The 20,410-nt window shown below is 44.2% G+C and overlaps 1 protein-coding gene across 1 annotated transcript in view; it reads left to right on the top strand.

Annotated features, from left to right (window-relative positions):
• Positions 1-14,513, top strand: part of SLC6A17 (solute carrier family 6 member 17) — a 40,404-nt gene extending 25,891 nt beyond the window's left edge. The window contains exons 10-11 of the mRNA XM_072644279.1: positions 7,608-7,770; positions 9,153-14,513. Of these exons, the coding sequence (XP_072500380.1) occupies positions 7,608-7,770; positions 9,153-9,521 (532 nt within the window). The 3' untranslated portion in view covers positions 9,522-14,513. The remainder of the gene's footprint in view (positions 1-7,607; positions 7,771-9,152) is intronic.
• The last annotated feature ends 5,897 nt before the right edge of the window (positions 14,514-20,410 follow it).

Consider the following 20,410-nt stretch of genomic DNA (forward strand, 5'->3'; position numbering starts at 1 on the left):
TTGGTGTCAAGACAGAAATAGGTTTGAATCCTGCCTCTAACATTTACTAGTTGTGTGACAATGGATGTTATTTCATTTTTTCCGATCCAGTTTTCTCATCTATAAAATGGAGATTAGTAATAGCACCTACGTCTCAAGGCTGTAAGAATCAAACACATGTACCCTTTGCAAATCGTTAAATCTACTTAAGTCTCAGCTGCTATTATTATCATTACTATCACATCCTCCCAACACCACCCCCACATCTTTTCCCCTCCAGTCCTCAAACTACACATGCTAGTACTCCCATTATACTTGTACCCTCCTCTGGATCCTGCTCTAGTTTGTCAATGTCCTTTCATATTTTAGAGTACCTTACTAAAATACAGTGCTCCAAACTAAATCTTTAAATGTGGGCCTCAGTTTATTCAACTATAAAATGGAAGAATACTACTCTAAGTAGTCAAATATTTATTAAGGGCCTATTGTGTGTTAGGCTCCGTGGTGGGGTCTGCCACTTAGGGTTCTTCTAAATAAGGAAAGCATGTTGTGAATATTAGGGCATCCTAGAAGTGTGAGATCAATTCACTTCGAAGTAGTTAGGGTGCTATGGGACTATTCCCTCCCTTGTTCTGGACCCTAAATAATCTTTCATATTTAAGGTTTCCAAAACTCCTAAGGACCTGCCTTGCCTGTGTGGTTCCATTCTACTCTTGGCACAGTCTCTTCTCAAGTTCTGTTATTTCCTGTTGTAACAGCTTTCAAATAAGGCCCCTTCTCTGACACTGCCAGTATCTTGATGCAAACCCTCATCACCTCACTCCTGGACTACTGCAATAGCCTAATGGCTGCTCTACCTGCCTTACGTCCCTCAGTACTGCAGTACATTCTTCAATCAGCTGCCAAATTGATCTTCCTAAAGCACAGATGGGAACATGTCACTATCCCTCCCTATTCAATAAATTTCAGTGGCTCCCTATTGTTTCCAAGATCAGATATAAAACCCACTAGCTTTTAAAGTCTTTCATATCCCAGTCCCTTCCTAACTTTCCAGTCTTCTTATACCTTCCTTACTCCTCTTCAACATATTCTACAACCCAGGGACACTGACTTCCTTGGTATTTCTCCCCGAAAACATTCCTGACTCTGAGCTTTTTCACTGGCTGTCCCCAATACATGAAATGCTCTTCCTCTTCATGGTCACCTCCCGCATCTTTCAAATCTTAGGTAAAGCCCCTCCTTTTACAAGAAGCTAAGCGTTCTCCCGGTCCTCAATCGCAGTGCCTTCTCTCTGAGAACACACTCTCTCTCTCTCTCTCTCTCTCTCTCTCTCTCTCTCTCTCTCTCTCTCTCTCTCTCTCTCTCTCTCTCTCTCTCTCTCTCATTTGTACATAGTGTTTTCATGTTGTCCCCCTATCAGATTGTAAGTTCTTTGGGAGCAGCCACTGTCTCTGAGTCCCCAGTGATTTAGCACAGTGCCTTACACCAAAGAGATGTCCTCAGAGGTCGTGTCAGAGTCAGGATCTAAACCTGACCCTGATTCAGGGCTCTCTCCCCAGCAAAGTGCTGCCTCCTCTGTACTTCTGATAACGCAGCCTTATAGCTGGCTCACGTTGAACTTGTAGCCTGCTAAAACTCACCTAGGTACTGCATAAGTATTTGTCTAATTGAACCTGGGAGGCTCTGGGGAAGCTGTCCTTTTCATACTTGTACAGCAGAGGGCATCTGAGACTGTGCAAAAGTGATCTTCAGTTTCAAGCTAGAAGAGACATTAGAATCCATCATTTTATAGATGTCCACATGTTTGCCCACTGTTTGCATGTCATCTCTCCCATTAGACTAAGAGCTCTTTGAGAGGGACTATATTTTGCCTTTCTTTGTAGGACCTGATAACCCCTGCAGGTTAACACAATAGGTGCCTAATAAACATTCATTAATTTTTTATAATCAATTTATTTATTTTTAGTTTTCAACAGATACTTCCACAAGATTTTGAGTTCAAAATTTTCTCCCCATCTCTCCCCTCTGCCCACCCCAAGACAATGTGTATTATGATGACCACTTCTCCCAAACTGCCCTCCCTTCTATCACACCCCTCCCTTCTCTTATTCCCGTTCCCTCTATTAATAAACATTTATTAAGACTAAGAGAGCCTAAGGTACTTGTCCAAGGTCACACAGATCATAAGTGTCAGAACCCAGAGCCTGTTACCGAGAACCTCTGTGTCCCAATCCCATACCTTTTCCTATGTTCTACTGCTGAATCCCCTTCTTATAACTGAAGAAGGGTAGGTATTAGTTCTGCCTGTTTGGGGGAAAGAGGTTTAGAGAGGTAAAAGTAGAAGCAATCTTGTGAGAATGATCTGTCTTTACTGTGCAAAGTGTAGAGCATATATGGGAAGAAAAGGGAGGATACTGATGGGTTCCAGTCTCACTCAGTGGATTCTCAGACCTTTTTGGCAGGATGACTCCAGAGACCGTGAATACAGAGTCAGCTTTAGGCAGAAAGTGAATGTCGAGTCAGAACCAGAAGGACTCTTAGAAGTCATTTAGACTCACCTCCCTCATTTTTACCAGTGAAGGTACTTATTGGGCTCCAGAAATCACACACAAATAGCTAGTGACAGTTCTGGAACTCAATCCTGGATTCATAACTCAATCTAGAATTTTTTGTGTGTGGGGGGGGAGATTTGACAAAAACTGTGATCTCATCCATTCAGGGAGCTCCCAAGGAGGAAACTTTCTCCATTGACCCAGATGACCACTTGCTCTGCAACTAGTCTTTAAATAGACTGGGAGGAGGGGGCAATGAGAGGTTAAATGACTTGCCCAAGGCATCAGAGCTAGTCCTCAGATGGAGGACTTGAAATCAGGTCTTCATAATTCTGAAGCCAGCTCTGTACTTCAAATGCCTCTCAAGCCTGCCTAACATTACTCAAATCAAAACTTTTTTAAAGCCATAACATAAGACATCACTAAAAGTGCCCCAGGTGAATCAGGACAAGCTGGTGAACATTTATTAAGAACTTACTATCTGCCAAACACTGTGCTAAGCACTAGGAATACAAAGAAAGGCAAAATCCAACCCCCATTCCCAAGGAGCCCAGTCTAATGAAGGAGACAACATGAAAACCACTATGTACAGACCAACTATATACTGGGGGTGGGGGGAGGAGCTCAAAGGGAAGGTGCAAGAATTGAGAAGGATGAGAAAAGACTTCCTGTAGAATATGGAATTTGAGCTGGGACTTAGAAGAAACAAGAGAAGTAATGAGGCAAAGATGAGGGAGGAGAGAATTCCAGGCATGAGGGAAGGCCAGTGAAGAATCACAGAGTTGGAAGATAGAGTGGGTCAAGGAATAGCAAGGAAGCCATTGGCCTCAGATCACAGAGTATATGGAGGGAAGGAAGATATAAGAAGCCTGGAAAAGTGGGGACTGGGTTTTAAATGCCAAGCAGAGGATTTTAGATTTGATCTTAGTAGTATAGGGAGTCCCTGGAGTTTATTGGAAAGGAGGGTAGTTGGTCAGACCTGTGTTGATCACTTTGGCAGCTAAGTAGAAGATGGGGTAGAGTGGAGATAGACTTAATCATACCAAGCAATCGGTGAAGCATGAGGTGATGGGCTGCCCAGTGGTAACAGCGATGAGGGTGGTAACAGTGTCGGAGCGGAGAAGGGGATATATAAGAAGTAGAATCATAAAAAAGTATTATCAATAGGACTTGACAAGAGATTGGCTTTTGGAAGTCAGAGATGACACCGGGTTTCAAACTGGGGTAACAGGGAAGATGGTGGGGCCCTCCACAGAGAGAGGGAAGTTAGGAAGAGAGGGGAGCTTTGGGGGAAATTTGAGTTTAGTTTTGGACATGTTGAGTTTAAGATGCCTATGGGACATCTTGTTCAAGATCCGGTCCAATATTCATTTGGAGATGTGAGACTGGATATTAACCAATATCAGCACACTCCTTAGAGTATAACATGACCCAAATACTAAAAAATGATAGCCCAGTGTCGAGCCAGACAGAAATCCTTATTGTCAGTTGACTTCTGTGATCAACTATTAACTGAACTAGCCAAGTACTGGCTGGTTGACAACCCTTGCTGATTCCTGTCTAGTGATCTCTTTCCATTATACTGCACTGTCCTCCTCCACTAAATTGTAAGCCCCCTAACAGGGAAGACCTTATCTTACTTATCTTCCTCTCTACTCCAGAGCACAGCATAATACCTTCTGTAGTTTTTTTGTATGTGTGAAGTTCTGGCTTTTTAACAGACCTATGGTTTCATCAGTGTGGGGAGCCACCAGTCCCTTCACCAATGCAGATCTACAACTGCCCATGACATATAGTCTTAGAGAATTGTTTGGGGGGCGAGAAAGTCACCCCCAAGAGGGTAAGTGACTTGCTCTTGGTATATATAAAAGGCAGAACATAAACTCAGGTCTTCCTGACTCCAGTGCTGATTCTTTATCTCCCACACCACAATGCTTATCACCTTCCACACGAGACACAGTTAAGAAATATAGACAGAAAAAAAGGAAGAAAGGAAAGACTCTAGATTATCAATCTTGAACTTATCCTCAGTTCTGTACCCTTTCTCACCCCACATATCCAAGCAGTGTCCAAGTCTTGTAATCTCTTCCTCTACAACATTTCTACTATCAGTCTCTTTCTACTGATGTCACAATCACCCAGGAGAGTCCTTGAGTCAGCGAAGACTGGACAGCCAGTTGTTAAAATTTCAGTGTGAGTATTTAAGTCTCTCCTACAAACGAGGGCCTGATGGATTGTTTTACTTATTTCTAGATTTAAGAAAGTGATGGAGAAAATAGTAAATAATGCAGGTCAAACAATGTATTGTTTGTGTATAGCTCCCCTCCTTTCCCCATCCCCAGAGCTGATAGTTAAAACATTTATCCTACAATCACCCTAGTTCAGGCCCCCGTCACTTTTCACTTTAATTATTATACTAGTCTCCTAATATGTGTCCCTGCTTCCATTCTCTCCCCCTATCCTATTCATCCTCCACAAAATTAAGTTATATTCCTAAATATAACTGAATTAAGTTATGTTCCTAAAATATAGGTCTGACCACTTCCCTGCTTGGAAAATTCCAGTAGTTTCCATTAGTTATAGGAACAAATCTACACTCCCATGTTTGGTATTTAAAGTCCTTTACCATATGGCTCCAACCTACCTTGCCAGGCTTATTATACATTACTGTCCTTTATATACCCTACAGTCCAGCCAAACTGGCCACCTTGATCTCCTTCAAACATAACACTTTGTCTTTTGTCTACACATCTTTGTACAGACTGTGGCCTCATTTCCAGGAAGGCCCTCCCTCCTCCCATCTGCCTGTAGAATCCAAGTTTCTTAAAAGCTCAGCCCAAATGTCACCTACTACGCAAGGCCTTTCCAAATCCTCCTAAACTACTAGTCCCTTCCTACCTCTTTGTATTTCTTTTGATATATCTTGGATACACTTACAAGTGTACATTGTTTTTCCCTTGGTTAGAAAGTAAGCTTTTTGAGGACAAGAAGTTTCACTTTTGTCTTTGTGACTTCATCATAACATAATACAATAAATATTTATTAATCATCTGCTATAGGCCAGGCTCTGAGCTAAGTGTTGAGGATAAAATAAGAAAAGGAAAGCTAGGCCCTGCCCTCATAGGCTGATGGAGGAACCCAACATACAAAAGGAAGTAAAAAGTGGGGAGGTGGAGGAAGTTCTCAGTGTCGGGGTACAAGGCCATGAGGATGGTAAGGTAGAATCCAAAGAATGCAGCTGCTGGGAAATGAAGAGTTCATTGGGCTTCTGAGACCCTCTTCATTTGGAGGCTTTGGGGGAAGTGTTTTAGGCCTACCTCCTGCCTTCCAATCAGAGGGGCAGAGGCTACTGAGTGTCCTGATGGTGCATGAGCCCTAAAGCTGAAGCAATCTATGGGATGAGGAGTTTCCTGGTGATGAGTTTTTCCTGGAGCTGTCATGATGACAGTGGAAAAGAATGTAAAGATTGGCTGATGGGAAATGAAGAGGTGGCTGGGCTTCCTTCTCCTCCTCCTGTGGAAGTTTTCTATGTAGCACCTAGCACCTAGTGGGTACTTAATAGATTTTTGATGATTTGTTGTTGAAGGATGGAAGACTTACTGTATGTATATATGAAGTATTGGGAACTAGAGGCAGTTAGGTAGCTCAGTGAGCAGCTAGATGACAAAGTGGATAGAGTGCCATGCCTGGAATTGGAAAGACTCATCTTCCTGAGCTCAAATCTGCCTTCAGACATTTACTAGCTGTGTGACCCTGGGCAAGTCACTTAACCCTGTTTGCCTCAGTTTCCTCATCTATCAAATGAGGGGGAGAAGAAAATGGCAAACCACTCCAGCATCTTTGCCAAGAAATCCCCAAATGGGGTCAGGAAGAGTCAAATTTGACTGAAATGACTGAACAACAAGCAACAAACGGTGGCTTAGTGGATAGAGCACTGGGCCAGGAGTCAGGAAGGTTTGAGTTCAAATTTGGTTTCATGCACTTACTATCTGTGTGACCCTGCCTGACCCAGTTTTCTTATTGATTAAATGGGGATAATAATAGCTAATACCAACCTTCTAGAAGGTTGTTGTGAAGATAACATGACATAATACTTGTAAAGTGTTTTGCCAACTTAAAAGCATGGTATAAATGCTTCCTATTGTGGTTATTGTGTATAGAGCTCTGAGCTAAGAATGTAAATGGAGACCAAAGAAATCCTCTGGAAGACTTTTTAGTGTCCCTGAGAATCAAAATACTCACCCTTCTTCCCCTCACTCCTTTCAGCTCTAGATAGAAGACCCTAATCCTACACATCCTATAAATCTCAGTCCAAATGCCACCTGTCCTTTCATGATTGGTCTAGTTGAAAATAATTGTAGCTCTTGGTTTGCACCTCTCCTGCACATTTATTATGTCCCATTCTTAATTCAGGTGCTTTGTATTGGTTTCTTATACTGTTAGATTGTAAACTCCCTAATGCAGGAATCATGTCCAAGCTCAACTCTATCTTCAAGAGTATCGGTGATTACTGAACTGAATTAAACTTAACTGAATTAAACTTTGATGTGTGAATGTTTATCAAGGGCCATACCAACAGGCACAAATTAATGTAGTACAAAGAGAGTTAGCCCTGACTTCAGGGCACTTGGGTTCAAATCTGGATTCTGTCCTTTACTGCCTGTGGGTGTCTTTGGGTAAGTCATTTCACTTCTCTAAGCTTCAGTTTCCTCATCTGTTAAATGAGAATGTTGGATGTGATGATTTCTGAAGTTCCTTCCTGCTCTGACATTCATTTTTTGATCCTGGGAATATGTGATTTTTATGGTTGATTAGGGTAGAAGAAAAAAGAGAAAGGGATGGAGTTGCTTCCTACCTCCTAGGATTAGGGAGAGCTAACCAAGAAAACCTCTTGCCAATGATGGGCTTGGAGCCAGGCAGATGTGAGGGGTGGGTGTGTGTGTGTAGGGGGAAAATGTTCCTTGTTCCTGTGCAATGTGATGAAAAATACTCTCTCTCACCCTTCATGGGCTCTGGGCTGGTCGTGGGATGTTCACCCCATATCCTCTTGTCCTCTCTGTTTCCTTCCCTTGCCAGGTTCATGCAGGAGCTAACAGAGATGCTGGGCTTCCGGCCCTACCAGTTCTACTTCTACATGTGGAAATATGTGTCCCCCCTGTGCATGGCTGTTCTCACCACTGCCAGCATCATCCAGCTGGGTGTCACCCCACCAGGCTACAGTGCCTGGATCAAGGAGGAGGTGAGGAGAGAACTGGTCACCTTTCCCCAAGTCTCTCTCCCCTGTGGGGTTCCCTGTTCCAAAGGACAGGGTCACTACGGAGCCATTGGATCCTTCTTGAGTCAGTATCATTTCTCAGATCTGTTTATTTGTTCCCAGTAGGGAGTTAATGTCCTACTTTGGATCTGGGGAAACTGAGACATAGAGAGGCTATATTAGTTAACCACAGTGACCAAGAAAAGCTTAGCAATGGAACCAAAGCTAGATCTCAGGTCTCTTGATTCCTGGTCCACTCTGTGGCCATTTGTGTGTTATTCAAGAGTACTGGCTCTTGAGCCAGAGAACCTATGTTCAAAAGATGACTATGATCACCTAGTTGTTTGGGGTTTTTTTGAGAGTTTTTCAGCTTTTATTTATAAGAAAGGTGTTACTTCATTCAGGTGGCCAACTTCAAAAAATTTTATCACCCACTTACCTTTCCTTTGGGTTATATTTTTCAATGTTGGCTCTTATAAAAAAGAAAAGAAACCTAATTTTTTGTAAAAGTTACAACCAGAAGCAAGTGTCTCTTCCTTTCAGGGCAAAAGAACAGGGGGCCGGAAAAGAGAAAAGGATGGGGCAAATGAGATGAAATTCATTAAATATACAGATTTGTTGCTCAAATTCAGAATAATAATTGAATAATTCTTTGTTATTTCATATGTATCTGGGAATGGAATAGAGACATGTCCTGATCCTGTCAGGTAGAGGTAGAATTCCAGTATTTGGTACAACATTCTAAGAGAGAGTTAAAGTAATATTTCTATTTCCTTTGAGACCATTTCTATCATCAAAGAAAAAATATTTTGATTTCATATCTCTCAGCAGCAGCTTCAGATTATCACCTCTCAGAATGATCTTTTCCCAGAGGACAACCTGGTTCAGAGCATTAATTCTGTTGAATATTCTGCTGATAAATATAGAAACGATGACTTTACATTCCAATCAAATATATTCTCTAGATTAGTAATTACATCAAATGTAATGAATCCCAGATCATTTCATTCTCTAGGTCCAATGAAGTCTTCTGCATTTTGGTTTGTTTTTTTAAGCAAGTCACTTATTTTCCATGGGTCTCAGTTTCCTCATCTGTAAAATCATAGAGTTGGATTCAATGGCCTTTAAGATTACCTCCCAGCACTATGATTCTATGCCAGGCAGTGTGATCTGTCTCTTCACTACTGTGGCATGGCAGGGCATGCATGAGAAAAGAAAGCTAGCCTTGTTCCCTTTGGGTGCCTACATGAATTGGTGAGGAGAGTCAGAGAGAGACCATCCCTATAACCTAGAGAGAGAACCAGATAAGGGTGACCATCTGGCTGATGTTGTTGCTTAGTATGCCCTCTCTTTAATTCCTCTCTCAGGCTGCAGAACGTTACCTCTATTTCCCCAACTGGGCCATGGCCATCCTGATCACCCTAATTGTCCTGGCCATTCTGCCCATCCCTGTGGTCTTCATCCTCCGCCAGTTCCACCTGCTGTCAGATGGCTCCAATACCCTATCTGTGTCTTACAAGAAGGGCCGAATGATGAAGGACATCTCCAACTTGGAGGAAAATGATGAAACCCGCTTCATCCTGAGCAAGATGCCCAGTGAGACTCCCTCTCCGATGCCCACCCATCGCTCCTACCTTGGCCCAGGAAGCACATCCCCCCTAGAGATGAGCAGTGCCCCCAATGGACGCTATGGGAGTGGATACCTGCTGGCCAGCACCCCTGAATCTGAGCTGTGACCACTGTCACTCTACTTCCCACCCTCCATCCCTCACCTGCCTCTCTGGTCTATCCTCCTACTGCCCATATTCCTGACTGGTGGTGGTACCATTCCCAGTTCAACTGGCTACTGGATTTTCAGAGCCACCACCTTACCTCTTAGAATCATTCCTGGAACCTTGCTTGGTGTAAGGAACAAGGGGCTGGGGACATGTTCCCTTCCCCACTCTCCCCATATTGCCTGTCTCTGTAATGCCATGTGGCCCCCTTCATACCTCTAGCCAAATTACACCCCCTAGGAAGTGCCATCACAATAGTTTAGGTGCTGTGGTGGCTGTGTCAGAGATGACTCAGGAATCTGGATTCCCAGCCCAGCAGCTCTTGCAGGTGACTCCTGAGGCATCCCTTTCACTTCTGCCCCTGGTTTGTTTTTGTTTTGGTTTGGTTTTTTTGATACCTCTGGTTGTCTCTCTCCTTTGGTGTTTTCTTGCAGTGACTCCATTAAGACTGAAGGTTCCTTCCTCTCTTGGGACCCGCAGGGTACACCACTGATGATCTTGGAAGATGGTCCCCAAAAGGCACAAGCAGTGGGGTGGGCTAAAAGTCTATCTTTAGGCCTGGCACTTGGAAGCACTGGGAGGCCTCCAAGGGTATCTGTTCTAAGAGAGAGACTGGGGCAATTGCCTCTGGAGTCTCAGGTTCCCCTTATGCCTGATCCTGGTGGGGGAGGGAGGGGGTGGTGAGTTGATGATGAATGGATTTCAATGCTGTGTCTAAGACCCAGATGCAATGTTCCTGCCATTGCTCTCAGATCTTACTCAGGGACCACTATAAGGTCTCTCCCCAGCTCTGGGGGAGAAGACAACAGGTGAGCTATTGTAGGATGCCGCTTTTACCGTGTATGTGTGTCTACATGGACACATCTGTCCTGCTGTCTGTCTCCTCGTGTCTGTGTGAATAACCCTGACTGGGGCCAGGTCAGTGTCTCAGCATGGGAATGCTTTACTTGGCCCTCCTGACATATTGCTTTTAGCTCTGAGTTGAGCCTGAGGGCAGTGGTTTCTGACTCTCTCCAATTCTGGGAGCAAGGACAATTGGGAGTGAGGTGAGGTAGGGACAGAGGGCTGCTCCCAAACTTGTTTTCAGAAGCACACAATTTCCTCCTTTCCTACCCTTCCTGTCCCATCATTCCAGGCAGGGGACAGTCCTTCTCTCCACTGGCAGCTACTCCCTCCAGAGCAAGAGGGCCCTGGGATCTGGGAGATTCTCTGTACTCCTAGGAGTGTAGGGGGGCTCTGGCCCAGGACCTGCCTTGCCCATGGTTGGTTAATTAGGCACAAGGTGGAGAAGTCTTAGGGTCTGGGGTAAAGAGTTTCAATTCACTGCCTCCTCAACCCTGAAGGCCACTCCCACCCTGCACAATCCCAGTGGCAATGCCCTCCAGTGATCGCCCCATCCTTCCACTGTCACCAGTCTCTTCTCCACCTCTCCTAGAACTCTTCCCCTCCCCCTTCCTACTTTAGATCCACTCCCAAGCCTCCTAGGTTCCATCTTACCGGGAACTTCACAAAAGTAGGAGCATGGACCCTGCCCTGATGAGTCACTGAATGAGTGAGTTCCTTTAGATCAGTGGCTCAAAAAAACAGAACCCAAATTCAGTTCCCCTGACAATTCATTTGGGGTTCTTTTTGAAACATTATGCCCAGTACTTTTACCCAGACTAGCCTGGTTGAGGGCTAGCTGCCCCCAGGAGGAGCCAGGATTTCTGAGCACAAACATGAAGTCACAGAACCTGAGTTCAAATCCTGATTCTATCTCTTGCTATCCTTATATCTCATCTGTAAAATAAGAAGGTTGGACTATATGACCTCTAAGGTCCTTTCCTGCTCTCAATCCTGTGATGGTGGTAGGGAGAAGGGACCTGGGAGTTGTGCAAATGTGCTTTAAAACTGAGTTGGGAACTGATTATCTGATGATTGAATTAACAAAGAAATGAATGAATGAATTGCCCCCAAACTTTCCCTGGCTTGGAAACTGATCCTCTGTCTTTAGAAACTTCCTCTAAGGTAAATGAACTAGGCAACAGTGCTTGGTCTGGGTCTGTAGGGGAAGAACCTTGAAGTACCTTCCCTAGACGTGGCCAAGTTTTCACTCAGGATTGGGAGGGGACAGACTGAGCCTAGGGTCCCCTCCTCCTCTCTCCTTCTTCTTCGCCTTGGCCATCCCCTTCCATCTTCTCATCTTTCATCCTGCCGATTCTTTCTCTTTTCCTGGATGCTACTTCTTCCTTGCCTTTTCCCTCCTCCTGTTAGGGCCTCCTATGTGAGAGGACCTTATTTCCACAATAGGGTGAGAATATGAATGAATCTGTACAGATCTTTGGTGCCCTTACCTTTCCCAAACTGATTACTGCTCCCTCTTCCCACCCCACCCCCACCTTTGCCCTGAGCGTGTTCTTCAGTGAAATTAGGTAGAGAAAGGGACAATTTAAAAACCCAAGAGAGACAATACATTATATATATTATATATAATATTCTATATATTCTATTTCTATTGTATATACGAGCTGTACATGTCTGTGTAAATGCTATTTAATGAGAAGCCCAAAGCAGTGATTAGTGGACTATTTTCATCCTCAGTGCTGTACAGATATATTTTCATTGTATATTTGATATTTATAATTTTTTTTTTTAGTGTTTGACTGGGTCAGATCCCAGTCCAACAGCCTGCAGGGGCAGGGTTGGGGAGGGAGAACTACTCTTTTGTTTTATGTGGGGTTCAGTATCATGTTGTGACTATTTGCTGTAGGCTGGGGCCCAGTTCCAGCTGTGTTGTTACTGTGTGTTAGCCATAGGGCACCTTTGCTAGATGAGTAGGATGCCCATGCAGGTGTGCATTAGGATTTGTGATTCCTTGTGTCTGCTGCTTTTCTGGGCCACTCATGCCTGCTGCTATCCCACACTAGTCCTTGAATTGACATATTGGAAATGAGGGAAAAAAAGGCCCCCATTGGTGGAGGTACCCTTTACCTATTAGTTTTTGCCTTGGGACAACAGAGGCCTTAGCCTACAGAGTGAATTTTACCCCAGGATGATGTCTATCTGTCTGTTTGTCTTTCTGTAAGTAGTCAGAACTAGAGCTCCATGGATTCCATGTATTTGGAAGTGGTCTGCATTTGTATGTGAGCAGGAACAGGGCTGAGTGGAGGAAGTCATCATCATCCTGGCCACTCTTCAGAGATGGAGAAAATAGGTGGCAAAACCTTCTCTTTCCATCAAAACTTAGGTGCTCCCATCAAATTCATAGTCCCTTTTACCAGAGAAGAAACTACTCAGTGTCACTAAGTAGGGAAGGTCCTTACATCTATCCCCCTGCCTCTGTGTTTATTGATGCTGACAATGAAATAAGCTTAGCCTGACAGATCGGCATGAGCATGTGAGATGCAAGTTGAGGGAATCTCTGTAGTTCTTGAAGATTCTCCTGTATTCTAATCTGTTCCAGGTCCAATGTCCCATATTTACTGGGACAAAGTACTGGAGAGGTACAGAGGCAGCCAGAATGTCTTTAACCAAAACTCCAAATTTTCTCTTGATAGAGCAAATGAGTTTGGGTGATAAGGGTGAAAGACTGGCCTCTGGGGCCCTAGTAGACAGGTTTATGGGAATGGGGCCAGGTTGGGGGGGATGCCTTTTGTATCCTCTCAACCTCCCTCACTACTGCTTGACTTGGAGAAATACATTTACTATGGGTCCAGGATTCATAAGTAAGAAGCCCAGGGTAGCCAGAGTCCCAACAAAGCTTTCCCCTGACCCCCATTATTCCCACTTTCACAATCCTCCGGGAGGGCCCTCCTTTGGTGTGGGCCTACATCTGGGAGCAGTGGGTCATAACATCACTGGGGAGAAAGACTGGGCAGGAGCTGAGCCAACCCCGGGGACCCCTCCTGCCCCTATCACCAGCTTCTTGCTCAGGGAGATTTTCCCTCCACCCCCCTGGCAGCAGCACTTTGCCAAGCACCAAGTTAGGCTTCCCTAAAGTATATGTGAATGTGGAAGAGACAAGTGCTGCTTGGATGGAAACAGCTAGGCACTGGGCAGTGTGAGGCTTCCCTTCCCTCCACTATCCCTCCCCAGGAGCCAAGTGAGCCCAAGCAGGTATGGGCAAACTCCTGGCCCAGACAGCTTTTGCTTTCTAGTAATAAATTCCCCGTAGTGCTGGGATAATCCCGCAGAAGTGAGTCTGATGTTAGCTATGTAATTTGTAGCCTGTGAGTTGTTGTTAGAAGCTGCTGGTAGTCCTGGCCCCCAGTGCTTACCTGCAGTATTACTAACTGGTCCCTGTGGCCACCACATTGCAGCCCTCCTCCCCATCCTTCAACCCTGTCCAAGGTTGTTAGCTTGATCATCTGCTCAGAATGAGGGGCATTTGGTTCTGCCTCTCAGAAATGCCTAACACCTACTCACCCCCACTCTCCCACCCCCGGATGAGAAGGCTACCATATTTAACACCCCCCCCCAACATTATTTCCTTACCTCTCTCCGATCAGCTCAATGATAATTTCTAAAGTCCTTTCTCAGCTTAAGACACTGTTTGGCCCAGAATTCTTTGCACAGCCTAGAGGCAGCTAAAGTGGCTTCCTGGAGACAACAAGTAAGCAAATTCCCCAGGAAGAGACTCGGAGCTCTTCTCCTAGACCCAACAAGGGTGCAAACATAGGACTGGGATTGAGAAGAAGGTCCTCAAGGACAGATGGAGGCCACTGCCTCCTTGCCCAGGTTCCATTGTACAGATAGATACAAGCACACAACTTATAGCCACTTTGTTTTCTAGTAAAAGTTTCAATCTAATTCAGCATATAATATCCCTCCCCTGTCTCACTCCCTTCCCCATGATGTAGCTGGTCAGAGCTCTAATTAAAAACTGCCCTACTCCAGGAGGAGGGAACACAAAGGTTCCTCTAAACCCCTGCCACCCCCACCATGGGGCACAATAAAGTATCTGTTCTTATCAAACTCTGGTTGACTTTGTTTCCTGCTTGGGGACAGGGAGGGAGAGGAAAGGATGGGAGAGAATGGGGGGAGAGGTAGAGAGAAGGGTGAAGGTTCTAGGGAACAGGTGAGGAGGGACTGAGAAGTAGAGATGATAATGGTTGTGATGGACAGCACAAAGGTACTGGCAGTAAGAGGAAGGATCTCAGAAGTTTGGGAGGGATTCTGTATCCAGGGAAGGGCCAGAGCCAAGCCAGGTAGAGCATAGAACACCACAAGTCAGGAAGACAGCAAGCACTTATTCACTATTTACTGTGTATTAGCACATTACTAAACTCTGGGATAAAGTACAAACAAACAGGTCCTGCCCTGAAGGAGCTTACATTCTCTTGTGGAAAGATGATACACAGAAGGGAGTCAGTGTCTGAGGGATGTGACAAGGTGACAAGGTCCCCAAGGACTGAGGGAAATTTCACGGTGAGAATACAGCTGGGGCTTGAAGAAATAGGAGGTAAACAATGAATGGTCAGCCTGGGCCCCTCCCCAAAATGGAGGCCCCAGGACAGTCACCAGTTGGATAAAGGGCCTGTCATGGAAAGATATGAGTTTGGATTCTGTCTTGGACACTTACCACTTGTGTGACCCAGGGCAAAAGAGAAAATCTCTCTGGGTTGGACTCTATTGCCTCTGAGATCCCTTTCAGTTCAAGCTCTAATCTTATGAGAAAAGAAGGTGGGGTGAGGGAGGCACATACAGATGCCATGCAGAGGGTATTGAGCAAGGGTCTGTACTTGCCACAGGATTCCCTGGAGTGGGGAGGGGGATGCAGGGACCAGGGCTTTGGAGCTTTGAGATGTCTCTACCACCCCTATCTCCAGAGCTGGTTGCAAAACTATCATTGATTGACTCGTGTTGTTGTTATTTGAGGAGAGGACTCTGACATCAGCAAGGTGATGACATGACATGCAGGTAAATTGGATTTAAGTGAGGGATGGTTGTGCAAAGTCACCAGCCTCTCAGATCTGGAAGGAAACCGAGAGGTCATCTAATTGTTAGAGTTCTAAATACAAGAAAGATTCTATTTCTGTTGAGTCATAGTCCTACTCTCTGGGATCAGGCAGAGTAAATATCATTCTTCTATCACAGACCTCTTCAAATATGTAAATGCAGCAGTCACAGCCTGCCCCCCCTCCCCCCACACATCTGCACCATGTTCAATTTCCCTAGCCCCTTTCGTGGAGACCTCTCACTTTTTGGGTCTGTCTTCTCTTGTTACACTTCAGATTGTTAAGATCTATCTAAAAGATGGTGACCAGAAGTGAACACAGCCCTCCAGCTATGGCCAGACTGGGACAAATGAGAAGGGACTGTCATCTCCATTGTTTTGAACATTAGCCTTCTGTTAGGATCATCTGAAAGAGAACTGGTCATTTGATCTGCTTTCACCAGAGCAATGGTGTAATGGACTTCCTGTAAGAGACTAGGAATGGAAATGAAGGTGGGCTGGTCTGGTGATCAAGACCAATAAATAACCAATGGGCCACCCTTAGAAAGCTCCCCTGGCACCCTTTGGGGGCTTTATGGGAAGAGTATAAAATCATAGATATTTTAGATAAAAGGGGGAGCTAGGTAGTACAGTGAATGGAATGCTGGGCTTGTACTCAGGAAGACCTGAGTTCAAATTTCACCTCAGATGCTTAATAGCCATATGATTCTGGCCAAGTCGTTTATCTGTTGTTTTGCCTCAGTTTCCTCATCTGTAAAATGGGGATAGTAATAGCACTGACCTGGTTTGCTAAGTCTGTCGAGTCTGCCCACTTGTTCTGTGTGAGGCATCATGAATCAGTAGGTAGCTAGATGCAGACTCAAGGATCTGGGCCTGAATTCTAGTTCTACCATTTATTATCGGAGATGCTGCCAGGTAGAACAGTGGATAGAGCACTGGGCCTATTTATAACTTCAGAGAAAGTGCCCACTCATGAATTGGTAGAGGGAATTTTCTGACCTGGGGCTTCCCTATAACCATGAAATCATGGGTTTAATCCTTCTAAAACCAGGTGTGAATCCATTTTACAATCATAAAGCTTGTATAGCTCTATATTCCCCATAAGGACGTCATAGTGCACAGAGCTTTGGGCCTGGATTCAGGAAGACTCATTATCAGGAGTTCAAGTCTGGCCTCAGACATTTCCTAGCTGGGTGACCCTGGGTAAGTCACTTCATCCTGTTTGCCTCAATTTCCTCATCTGTAAAATGAGCTGGAGAAGGAAATGGTAAACCCCTGCCAAGAAACCTCAAGAGTCAGACGTGACTAAAAACAGCTGAACAGTAACAATAGATGCCTAGGGCTGATACAGTAGTTTAAGTACTTTATATACCACTATATAAAAGCACTTTCTGTATTCTCTTCTTTGATCATATAACAATCCTAAGAGGTAGCTGTTATCATTATTCCCATTTTGCAGATGAGAAAACTGAGGCTGACAAAGGTTAATCAACTTGACCACAGGGTCACACAGTTAGTAAGTGCCTGAGGCTGGATTTGAACTCAGGTCTCTGACTCTCTACACTGCACCACCAAGTTGAGAGAGCAGTGCTTTGCTGAAACACAGGTAGATGATGTCTGTAGCAATAGCCTGATCTGCCAGGATAGTAGTGTGGGCTAAGAAATGGAAATGATTCTTAATAATGGAGAAGAACCACCTCTCCTAGGATTTCTGACCCTATGAGAAAACATCAAGTTGATGAGCATTTATTAAGTACTTCTTGTATGCCAAGCACCGAGAGCAAACAGAGTTGGAGAGAAGGGACTTTTGACTTCTACCTGCTCCTCCACCCACTTGGGGTTAACAAACAGGAAACCTCTCAGGAAGCACCTGAGGGAGAGGCAAGAACTATGTGTAGCCAAAGCATTGAGGCAGGATGGGTATGGGAGTGGCAAGAGCTAAGGATCTTCCAAGGTTTATGAGGTTTCTTGAGTTCAGTTCTGGGCATCACAGTTTAGGAAGAAGACTGATAAGTGGGAAAACATTCAGATAAGAGAAATCAGGATGGTTAAAGACATTGAGTCCATGACATATAAAGACTGATGGAAGAAATTAGGACATTTAATCTGTGGAAAAGAAGACTGAGGGGGACATGATCAACACCTTTAAGTACTGGAAGGGCTTTCATGTGAGAGAGGCAGGCAGGCAGGGACAAGCATTTAGTAAGCCCTTAATATGTGCCAGAAAGACAGAGCCTGCCCGCAAGGAGCTAACCTTCTAATGGAGGAACACAATGCATAAAAGAGATGTGGAAAAGGGTAGAGGGGAAGTACCCACATGGGGACAAATTCTCCAAAGAGCATAGTGGCAAAGTCTAGAGTCAAAGGAACAGCCAGAAGGAAAATGAAGCATGGTCAGCCAGGGTCTGTCCCTAAAATGGAGGCCCAGGATGGAAATCAGTAGTGGAAAAAGGGAGATAGCATGGTAGACTTGTTCCAGGGTGAGAAGGCAACTGAATCATGGCAGCAAAGTACAGGAGGGTCAGGAATAAAACTTGGCTGGTGTGGGCTCATCCCCCTAAGGAGACATCTCGGAAGCAACTCACTAATGAAGGAATGGTACCAACATGGCAGAAGGATGTTCCAAAGTGATCAGACTTGTTCTTTTAGGCCACAGTGGGCCAATGGATAGACATTTCGAGGGGGCATTTTTGAGGCTGATGTGAGAATAAGCTTCCTAATAAAGAGATTGGTCCAAAAGCTGAATAGACTACCTTCAAAAGGAGTGAATCCACTCTCCTGGAGGTCTTTCAGCAGAGGCTGAATGACCACTTGTTGAGTTTGATACAGGGGCAACTGGTGTTGCAGTGGATAGAGTACTGGGTCTAGAGTCAGGAAGATCTGAATTTCAATCTGACCTTAGACTCTTACTAGCTGTGTGACCCTAAGCAAGTCACCTAACCTCAGTTTCCTCAACTGCAAAATAGAGAAAATAATAGCAATTTCAGGGTTGTTGTGATGATCAAATGAGATAATATTTGTAAAGTGCTTTGTGAACCTTAAAGCTCTATGTTGTTGTTTGTTTGTTTCAGTCACATCCGACTCTTTGTGACCCCATTTGGGGTTTTCTTGGCAAAGATATTGGAGTGGTTTGCCATTTTCTTCTCTGGCTTATTTGACAAATGAGGAAACTGGGTCAAATAGGGTTAAGTGACTTGTTCAGGGTCACACAACTAGTACGTGTCTGAGGCCAGATGAGTATTTTTTAACTTCAAGCCTGGAATTCTATCTTCTGTGCCACTTAGCCGCCCCAAAGTGCTATATGAATGCTAACTATTTTTATTATTGTATTGTGGACATTTTTGTCTGGTTTGAGTTGGAAGAGATAGCCTCTGAATCCCTTCCCGTGCCAAAATTCAATAATACGGTGATTGGGCAGGCTCTTCTAATTTCAGACAGGCAGAAAGAAGTTATTCTGGGCATGACCACCAGAGGGGAGAAAAGTCTGCTGAAATTGCCAGTCCTTTTGTGCTGTTTCATCTAAGCATCATCCTTGGTTGTTCCTAGCCTTCTCTATACCCATCTCCCTCTCATCCCCATGAAACAAATGGGAAAACTGAGGCCCTAAAAGGTCCTGAGACCACAGAGACATAGGAACCCAGGTATCCAACCAGTAGATAGAAGGTCTGACTATGTCACCTCCTCCTCCCCACCCCAGGCTATTCATTCAACTCCAGCCTAATATCTCTAGGATCTCTAGGACCAAAGATGAAATCCTCTGTTTGGGGTTTTAAGTCCTTCACAAACTGGTCCCATCCCACTTTTCCATAGACAGAAACTGACTCCCACATGGCACTCCTTTCTCTGAGCCCCAGGCCTGGATGGTTTTCCCTACTCCTCTCTGACTCCTGGCTTCCTTGAAGACTCACCGGATGTTCCACTTGCAGCAATAAGCTTTTCCTTGTAGTCCCCCCAACCTCCAAGACCTTCCTTCTGAGATGACCTTCCCATTTACATATACGCTATGTACATATGTACATATATATTATAAATACTATGGTATTTGCATGCTGCCTCCTCCATTATATTTTAAACTCCTTAAGGGCAGGGACTATCTTTTACCTCTTTCTGGATCCTTAGAGCTTAGCATCATGCCTTAGCACATAGTAGGTGCTTAATAAATATTTTTGATTTTTCATTTATAATGTATATTTTTATATACTATGTTATTTACATGTTGTTTCCTCCACTAGAATGTGGGCCTCTTAAGGGAAGGGACAGTGTTTTTGCCATCCTTTATATCTCCAACATTTAGCACAGTGCCTGGTATATAGTAAGCAATCTAATTAATGCTTGTTAGCTGACTGGAGAGTGACTAGACATTTATGAATCTGAAAAGCAAAGGAAAAATGGAAGCTTGAAGATTCCTTAGAAATGTGAGAATGCATATATTTTGAGTTTTACCATCATTCTTTACTTGAGTCATTTCCAAAAAGTCTAAGAAATGCCTATTAGATTCCCATAAGGAAAGGGAGGCCAGGAGAAGGAATGTAATTTACCCAAGGTTAAATGGGTTCTAAGTAGCAGACTTGAGATCCAAAGCCAGGGGTTGAATTCTAAATTAAGTGTTCTTGGGACTTCACAAAGCACCCTCTGGTTAAAATGCAAATATGTTCCAAGGGAGGTGATATGCTAGTAAAAATGTTTAACAACTGGCTCTCTGAAATTTTTTTAACCATTATGACGCATTTTTAAACTTCATCTGCTTTATTAACATTATCTCGATCACTTACTTTCTTAAATCTAGACAATCAACAAAAACAATAAATAAAATCCTAACTTTAAGGATTTGCTGATTTCTAAGGCATAAAAAAAATTGACTAGGGTCATACAGCTAGTCTGGGGCCAGATTTGAACTTAGGAAAATGAGTCTTCC

Source organism: Notamacropus eugenii, chromosome 2 (assembly GCF_028372415.1).
Source record: "Notamacropus eugenii isolate mMacEug1 chromosome 2, mMacEug1.pri_v2, whole genome shotgun sequence".
Lineage (NCBI taxonomy): Eukaryota > Metazoa > Chordata > Mammalia > Diprotodontia > Macropodidae > Notamacropus > Notamacropus eugenii.